Raw genomic sequence first — 9,825 nt, forward strand, 5'->3', positions numbered from 1 at the left:
CTATCGTTGACCGTGATCATATGCATCCATCAAATGTCCTCAAATGTCTTGGAGTAAGTAAATGCGTATTCGATCGGTAAAATGAAGATGTTAGAATAAATAAAATTAATTATTTTTTTATAATTATAAATATTTTAATATATTTTTTAATCTTAAAGATCCTAAAAATCTAATTATAAGGATTTTATATATGGATTGGGATACTAAGAATATTTAATTATAAAAATTAATATACTTTTTAATCTTAAAGATCTAATTATAAGTATTTTCTATATGGATTGGGATATTAACTCGATTTACTTATAAAAATTTTAATATAAAAATTTTAAATTTAAAAATTAAAATACTAAAAATATCTAAATATAACGGTAATCATGAGATCGAGAACGTGATGATTGAGATCATGAGATCGAGGTTGAGAGTAAAAAGGAAATTACGTTAATCATGGGAAATTTCGTTTTGTTTGCACGGTCGAGATGGTGACCGTGGACACCTAACATCCACAACCGGCATGCAATAACCATGTTGTCATATGTTAGCTTGTCTCATATCTTATGACCATGAATCACATAGTCTTCACGAATATTAATTAGTCCAGCTTAGCATCACAGTTTTGCACCTTTGTACCATAGCTGAGGTGTTCGTATGGCTTGACCCATCCCGAGTGTATGGTCTCTGAGCTGGAGCGTGTTAACCCGAGGTCTAGTTGAGGGGCATAGACCTTGTTCTCTTAGGCAGAGGTTGAAGATCACTCCTTTAGCTATCCGTTGGGTGCCTATATAAAGGTCGAAATCATGAGGGGGATTCCTAACTCGACCTATTCAATATTTGAGCTAGCAAGAGTTGGAGTTACGTGTATGAGGTTCGACCCCCAATGCTGTTCCTGGGGTCGCTTTTATACCTATTCCTGCATGTGATCATACATAGTAGCTTTAATCATCTTCAGTCATCATCGTACGTTGGGTGCATGCATTGTCTAATTTACTCGATTCAATCTCGTTCGACACTGCTTCCTACCTACTATGTGGCCCAATACATAGTTGTATTGTCTCATACGGCCTCGAGCAAAGCGTGTGCAGAGGAACTGTGTCAAGTGGTTGGCTGGCCTCGGGCTCATGGCATTGAGTTGGCTCGATACAACACATCGGCTTAGGGATACCATGCCGAGTCTATTGTGGTAGTTGACATGTCATGTGGGGTGGATGCCAAAATATGCTATATCATTCTCTCCCTACAAAGGAGTTGTGCCATAGGAGAATCGTGGGACACGGCTTGGGGCTTCTGTGGGTCGGGTCCTTGGTCGCCTCAGTTGGGTGGATTACCTCATCAAGTTGGCCCTCTGTTGGCTGGGCAAAGTACACTTGGTAGGGATGGTCGAGACAAGGCCAAGGAAGGTTGGCTAAGACTTGGTTTTCGACAATCAATTGTTTATGAGGCGAATGGTATCCCTCCGTTGGGGTGTCTGCTCGTTTCGATTTGTTGCGATGGATTGTTTGTTGTAGGAGGCTTGGTTCGATTGCTCTTAAGTCGGGAGAAGGTATTTGCTAAGGAGTTCAATTTGACCATGTTGAAGTGAATAAAAGGACTTGCCAAGAAGTTTGGCTCGACCGTGTTAAAGCCAGAGAATGTGTATGTCGAGGTCTATTCAACCATGTGGAAGCTAGAGAATGCACCAATTGTGAGGTTTGGCTTGCTCACGTTTAAAGCAGAAGGATATACTTGCTACGAGGTTTGCTCAACCATGTGGAAGCAATCAAATGCACTTGCTATGAGGTTTGGCTTGACTTACTCGACAATGGACGCTTGTAAGTGAGAAGGGACTAGCCAAGACTTAGTTGGCAAGGACTAGTCGATACTTGCTCGACAATAGATGCCTATAGGTAATGGATTGACTGAGACTTAGTCGACAAAGACTAGCTGAGACTTAGTGGGCAATGGATGCCTATAAGTAAGAAAGGATGGCTCGAGATTAATAAAGATCAAATAATTAATATAAATTTATCAAACACTTAATGGACGCATATAAGTGAGAAAGGACGGATCGAGATTAATAAAGATCAAATAATTAATATAAGTTTATCAAACACTTATTAAAACATTGGACAAAAGAGGTACTATGTAATATTAAAATTGGGAGGCACAAATATTATTTCCAAATACTTTTCTCCTTAAGCCCTTCGCCACCATTGCCATTTTAATCTATTTTTTCTATATAATTATCACATAACATTCGTACATGAGATATGACATAAACCTTCGACCTGCTTTAGTAAACATATTGATTATAGTGACACCAGAAGCCATAATATTGCTTACCTTAACATGATGGAGATGAACTTTAGTTGGTCCAAATATCTAATAAATTAGGTGGACAAGCACGATGACTAGGATGGCAACATGTTCATGTGTTGACTTTCCAAGTAATCAATCAAGCTGGAATCGAATAAGACGATTAAAGTAGGGCGATGACCATTAAGTTCAATGTCACGCTCATCAACATAATTCCAACACCGTGCAGAAAGATCTTATCTTACATTGACTTGCCCATCCGGCCGCCGGCATCGATTGGCGGAAACGAAGGGTCAGTCTCCCAATTCACATTCAAAGGACGAATTCATTTTCATCAGATGAGCACTTCAGTCCTGCTTGATTATATTTTATTATTATTATTATTATTAATTGAATGGTAAGTTTACAGAATATATAGATATTTTAGTTTCAATAAAATATTTTAAAAAATGATAAAGGGAGAAGGTGGATTTGATCTTAGGATTTTTATTGTGAGCAATAAAAGTCTTTAGTTAGAACTTCCAAAATGTGTCAAATGAACCCTAATAAGTGGGTTTGGTCTATGGTTACGATGAGATCAGTATTTGTATATAAAAAAATTATCAACTTGATTTTTATTTTTTAACCCTTAATAAGTGGACATGATATATCATAATCAAATCATGTGATGTATGATGAGTAATAACATATTTTTTAATAATAAAAATTATAAATAGAGAAAAAATAAGATTACTATCCGTCTATTGATGTATTATAATATTTTAATCCCTTTTTATATAGATTCAAGTAGAATAAGAAAGATTATAATCGCATCAAATCAAATACAGAATAAAATAATGCTTTTGACTTAATTCGAAAAATAATCTTCCTCTCTTGATAATATCCTTATTGATAAGCATTATTATATATATATATATATATATCAACTTCTAAAAAATATTTTTAAATTAATTAAATTTATCAAAATAAAAAGATAAACTAAATTAGTTCTGCATCATAATGTAGTAAGTGTAAGAACTTGTGAAATAAGGATCTAGAACACTGATAGAAAATTCCAAACCATTACTAGTTCTACTTGATGAAAACAAAACCATATAAAAGAATCCTCTTATATATATATATATATATATACTACTTTACTTATTCTTTGGACGTACAACACAAGTCAGGAAACCGAAACAAAGGTGGCGGAAAGTTGGCAGAGGCTGAAGAGACTTTTCGTAGAAGTGAAGGAGACACACGTCTATAAGAATTGTCATGACTATACGCTGAAGAAAAAGAGGGGAGAGAGAGAGAAGGAAGCGCCACTGTTGACCGGTCTTGTCCATGAGGAATTGTTTGTCGACTAATGAGCAGTACAAACATTTGTGTCGACAGATGGCAACAAATGAGAAGCGGTATCCCAACACGCAATCTGTAGCCTTTGGTCACCAGACTTATCCAAAGACTTGCCTCTGCGATTTCCTCATGCGCCTCATCTGTTCCAAAGGAAGCTTCACAGCGGGCAGGAATCCATTTCTCTATATAAGCACCACCTCCCACCCACACCACCACCACCACCACCACTGCTAAGGAGGATGAAGGCCTTGTTGCTGGTCATTTTTACCCTGGCCTCGTCGCTCGGCGCCTTCGCCGAGCAATGCGGAAGGCAAGCCGGGGGGGCTCTCTGCCCCGGCGGGCTGTGCTGTAGCCAGTACGGCTGGTGCGGTAACACGGATCCATACTGCGGCCAAGGATGCCAGAGCCAATGCACAGGCTCCACGCCCTCCCCTTCCACTCCGAGCGGCGGTGGCAGCGTTGGCTCGATCATCAGCTCCTCCCTCTTCGAGCAGATGCTGAAGCATCGCAACGACGCAGCCTGCCCCGGCAAGGGCTTCTACACGTACACCGCCTTCATCGCCGCCGCCAACTCCTTCAGCGGGTTCGGGACGACCGGCGACGACGCCACGAAGAAGAGGGAGATCGCGGCTTTCTTGGCGCAGACGTCTCACGAGACGACAGGTAATTCGTACATCTCCCGAGGCTCGTCAACAGTTTATGGATAGAGAGCTGAATGCATTGGGTTTGGCAGGTGGGTGGTCGACGGCGCCCGATGGCCCGTACGCGTGGGGTTACTGCTTCGTCCAGGAACAGAACCCCTCATCGGACTACTGCGTCGCCAGCTCGCAGTGGCCGTGCGCTGCAGGCAAGAAGTACTACGGCCGAGGCCCCATCCAAATCTCATTGTAAGCCATACTCTTACAGTTCATCGCCGCGATCGAGTTCACAACGATGGCCTTTCTAACGCAACAATCCGATGTGTTCTGCGTGCAGCAACTACAACTACGGGCCGGCCGGGAGAGCCATCGGCTCCGACCTGCTCAACAACCCAGACCTGGTGGCCACCGACCCGACCATCTCCTTCAAGACGGCTCTGTGGTTCTGGATGACTCCTCAGTCGCCCAAGCCGTCGTGCCACGACGTGATAACCGGGAGCTGGACGCCATCCAACGCCGACCGGGCGGCCGGAAGGCTTCCGGGCTACGGTGTCACCACCAACATCATCAATGGAGGGTTGGAGTGCGGGAAAGGGTCCGATGCCAGGGTGGCGGATAGGATCGGCTTCTACAAGAGGTACTGCGACTTGCTGGGGGTGAGCTACGGAGACAACTTGGACTGCTACAACCAGAGTCCCTTTACTTAGTCCGATACTATGTGCGAATCCATGTAATAACGCAATAAACGCTACTGCTGAGATAGCGACTCCGTGAGTTGATTGTAGAAGTTGCGGAGGAAATCTTCAATAAAAGCTAAGCTGAACAAGTTCATGGCCCTCAATCATCGTTGATCGTCGTCAGATGCATCCATCAAATGTCTTGGAGTAAGTAAATGCGTATTCGATCGGTAAATTGAAGATGTTAGAATAAATAAAATTATTTATTTTTTATAATTATAAATATTTTAATATATTTTTTAATCTTAAAGATCCTAAAAAATCTAATTATAAGGATTTTATATATGGATTGGGATACTAAGAAGATTTAATTATAAAAATTAATATACTTTTAATCTTAAGGATCCTAAAAAAACATAATTATAAGGATTTTCTATATGGATTGGGATACTAACAAGATTTAATTGTAAAAATTTTAATATAAAATTTTTAAATCTAAAAATTAAAATACTAAAAATATATAGTAATCATGATATCGAGAATGTGGCGCTTAGATCTCGAGATCGAGGTTGAGACTATAAAGGAAATTATGTTAATCATGGGAAATTTTCTTTTGTTTCCAAGACGATGACCGTGGAAACCTAACATCCGCAATCGGTCATGCAATAACCATGTTATCATCAGTGAACTTGTCGTCGTCATCTTACGGCCACAAATCACAGTCTTCTAGCAAGGCACGAATATTAATGAGTCCAACGTAGTATCTATATTGTTTTACACTTTTATACCGTAGTCGAGGTGTTCGCACGATTTGGCCCATCCCAAGTGCATAAGATCATTGATATGACCTCTACGTTGGAGCGTGTTAACCCGAGATCTAGTTGAGGGGGCATAGGTCTCATTTTTCTACGTGGAGGTTAAAGATCACTCTTTATTAGAACCCTTGTAGATTCTAAACTTGAGGTTGATCTCTTTAGGAGATCGGTCTCCTTGGAACTCTATAGGGGTTCCTCCATCCAAGTTGCTGCTCTAAGGCTGCATAAAAGATTCATCTATTGCTTATGAAAAGAGGAGGAATACATGGTTATTTATAGGGCTTCTAAACCCTAACTCCTAATAGGACTCATACTCGAGACTCTTATTCCTTTACAACTCCTAATTCTTCTCTAAGAAACAACCTTCTAACCCTAGTCGATATCTTCACCTCTTAATAGGGGTTGACTTAGGTAGGTTTTATATGAATGTCCCTCTCAATTAGGACCCTCCTAGCTAGAGTCCTAACACTCTTTTAGTTGTTTGTTAGGTGCACCTACATATAGGTCGAAATTGGGAAGGGGATTCCCGACTCGACCCATTCGATATTTGAACGAGCAAGTGTTGGAGTGTATGTGTATGAGGTTCGACCCCAACACTGTTCCTAGGGTCGCTTTTATACCTATTCCTATATGTGATCATGCATAGTAGCTTTAATGATCCCCGGTCATCATCGTACGCGAGTGTTTAATTCCTGTTGACGCTGCAAGCAGCCGACCCATATGTTGGGTGCAAACACTCAATTCAATCTCATTTAACATTGCTTCCTACCTCCTGTATGGCCCAATACACGATTGCGTTATCATGTACAACCTCGAGCAAAGCGGGTGCAGAGGGACGACGCCAAGTGGTTGGTTGGCCTCGGGCTCATGGTACTAAGTTGGCTCGATACAATACGTCGGCTTAGGGATACCACGCCGAGTCTGCTGTGGTAGCTGACATGTCATGTGGGGTGGATGTCAAAATATGCTATATCATTCTCTGCCACTAAAGGAGTTGTGCCATAGGAGAATCGTGGGGCACGGCTTGGGGCTTCTGTGAGATTAGCTCGACCACGTGGAAGCAGTGAGCTGGGTAAGACGTAGTCGACGGAGACAAGCCGAGACTTAGTCGGCAATGGACGCCTATAAACAAGAAGGGATGGGTCGAGATTAATAAAGATCAAATAAATAATATGAGTTTATGGAATACTTATCAATAGAAATAAAGATTAAAACATTCAAAAGAAGAGAGGTACTATGTAATATTAAAATTGGGAGGCACAAATATTATTTCCAAATTCTTATCACTTAAGCCCTTCGCCACCATTGTCACTTTAATCTATTTTTTCTATATAATTATCACATAACATTGGTATATGAGATATGACTTAAACCTTCAACCTCTTCGATCTCTCTTTGGAGATGCTTTAGTAAACATATTATAGTAAGTCATAATATAACTTAAATAACTAAAATTTACTACTAAAAACAAATATTATATAAAACAATCTCTTCAAATATATTATCATTTCAAACTTATCAAATCTCATTACTAGTTTTTGTTCAAAATGAATAAACGATAACACGATGGTCATAATCAAAGCTGTGATTCTGAAAACATAACTTCTTCCCCTCCTTTACATACAATAACACTAAAAGAATAAACCTAATCGAATTATGTTCGCTACATCGAATTAATGATCGAAACTTACCTTAACATGATGGAGATGAACTTTAGTTGGTCCAAATATCTAATAAATTAGGTGGACAAGCACGATGACCAGGATGGCAACATGTTCATATGCTGACTTTCCAAGTAATCAATTAAGCTGGAATCAAATAAGATGATTGAATTAAATTCAATGTCATGCTCATCAACACCGTCCCCATCCACATCGATCGGCATAAATTCATTTTCTAATAAGCATTTTAATCATATTTAAATAATAAAATTATATAATATATATTTTAATTTTAATAAAAATATTAAAAAAATAATAAATGAAGAAGATAGATTTGATCTTAGGATTTTTGTTGTCATCGATAAAAGTCTTTAGTTAATACTTCCAAAATGTGTCAAATGAACCCTAATAAGTGGGTTTGGTCTATGGTGTTACGATGAGATCAGTATTTGTATATAAAAAAATTATCAACTTGATTTTTATTTTTTTAACCCTTAATAAATGGACATGATATATCATCATCAAATCATGTGATGTATGATGAGTAATAACATATTTTTTAATAATAAAAATATAAATAGAGAAAAAATAGATAACTATCTGTCGATTGATGTATTATAATATTTTAATCCCTTTTTATATAGATTCAAGTAGAATGAGAAAGATTATAACCGCATCAAATCAAATATAGAAGAAAATAATGCTTTCGACTTAGTTCGAGAAATAATCTTCCTCTCTTGATAATATCCTTAATGATAAGCGTTATTATTATTATTATTATTATTATTATTATTATATATATATATATATATATATATATATATATATATATATATATATATATATATACTACTTATTCTTTGGACGTACAACGCAAGGCAGGAAACCCAAATTAAGGTGGCGGAAAGTTGGCAGAGGCTGAAGGAAACTTTTCCGAAGGAGACGCACAACTATAAGAATTGCCATAACTATACGCTGAAGAAAAAGAGGAGAGAGAGAGAGAGAGTAGGAAGCGTCACTCTTGACTGGTCTTTTCCATGGGGAATTATTTGTCGACTAATGAGCAGTAGAAACATTTGTGTCACACAGATAGCAACAGATGACAAGCGGTACCCAAACACGCACTCTGTGTAGCCTTTGGTCACAAGACTTATCCAAAGACTTGCGTCTGCGATTTCCCACGTGCACCTCATTTGGGCAACGGTAGCTTCACAGCGGGGAGGAAGCATTTCCTTGGACGAAGACAGCCAACGAACGGCAAAAGACCTCTCAACATAGTCCATTTCTCTATATAAGCACCACCTCCCACCCACACCACCACCACCACTGCTAAGGAGGATGAAGGCCCTGTTGTTGTTGGTCATCTTCACCCTGTTATCGTCGCTCGGCGATGGCAGCGTTGGCTCGATCATCAGCTCCTCCGTCTTCGACCAGATGTTGAAGCATCGCAACGACGCAGCCTGCCCCGGCAAGGGCTTCTACACGTACAACGCCTTCATCGCCGCCGCCAACTCCTTCAGTGGGTTCGGGACGACCGGCGACGACGCCACGAAGAAGAGGGAGATCGCGGCTTTCTTGGCGCAGACGTCTCACGAGACGACAGGTAATTCGTACAGCTCCCAAGGCTCGTCGACAGTTTATGGATAGAGAGCTGAATGCATGGGGTTTGGCAGGTGGGTGGCCGACGGCGCCCGATGGCCCGTACGCGTGGGGTTACTGCTTCATCAGTGAACGGAACCCCCCAAAGGACTACTGCGTCGCCAACTCGCAGTGGCCGTGCGCTGCAGGCAAGAAATACTACGGCCGAGGCCCCATCCAAATCTCATAGTAAGCCATACTCTTACAGTTCATCGCTGCGATCGAGTTCACAACGATGGCCTTTCTAACGCAACAATCCGATGTGTTCTGCGTGCAGCAACTACAACTACGGGCCGGCCGGGAGAGCCATCGGTTCCGACCTACTCAAGAACCCAGACCTGGTGGCCACCGACGCGACCATCTCCTTCAAGACGGCTCTGTGGTTCTGGATGACTACTCAGTTGCCCAAGCCGTCGTGCCACGACGTGATAACCGGGAGTTGGAAGCCAACCAACGCCGACCGGGCGGCCGGAAGGCTTCCGGGCTACGGTGTCATCACCAACATCATCAATGGAGGGTTGGAGTGCGGGAAAGGGTCCGATTCCAGGGTGGCGGATAGGATCGGCTTCTACAAGAAGTACTGCGACATGCTGGGGGTGAGCTACGGAGACAACTTGGACTGCTACAACCAGAAACCCTTTACTTAGTCCGAGACTACTGTGACGAATCCATGTAATAACGCAATAAACGCTATTACTGAGATAGCGACTCCGTGAGTTGACTGTAGAAGTTGCGGAGGAAGTCTTCAATAAAATCTAAGCTGAACCAA

The 9,825-nt window shown here is 41.0% G+C and overlaps 2 protein-coding genes across 2 annotated transcripts; both read left to right on the plus strand.

The window, feature by feature from the left end:
• The first annotated feature begins 3,832 nt into the window (after positions 1-3,832).
• On the plus strand, positions 3,833-5,106 carry LOC135634132 (endochitinase-like). Its single transcript, XM_065144376.1, has 3 exons — positions 3,833-4,290; positions 4,361-4,514; positions 4,603-5,106. The coding sequence occupies exons 1-3, from the start codon at positions 3,867-3,869 to the stop codon at positions 4,970-4,972; spliced, it is 948 nt and encodes a 315-aa protein (XP_065000448.1). The 5' UTR covers positions 3,833-3,866; the 3' UTR covers positions 4,973-5,106.
• Positions 5,107-8,639: 3,533 nt separating this feature from the next.
• Positions 8,640-9,825, plus strand: LOC135634299 (endochitinase-like). The gene is made up of 3 exons (XM_065144668.1): positions 8,640-9,021; positions 9,092-9,245; positions 9,334-9,825. The coding sequence occupies exons 1-3, from the start codon at positions 8,757-8,759 to the stop codon at positions 9,701-9,703; spliced, it is 789 nt and encodes a 262-aa protein (XP_065000740.1). The 5' UTR covers positions 8,640-8,756; the 3' UTR covers positions 9,704-9,825.

This window comes from Musa acuminata, chromosome BXJ3-3, assembly GCF_036884655.1.
Source record: "Musa acuminata AAA Group cultivar baxijiao chromosome BXJ3-3, Cavendish_Baxijiao_AAA, whole genome shotgun sequence".
Lineage (NCBI taxonomy): Eukaryota > Viridiplantae > Streptophyta > Magnoliopsida > Zingiberales > Musaceae > Musa > Musa acuminata.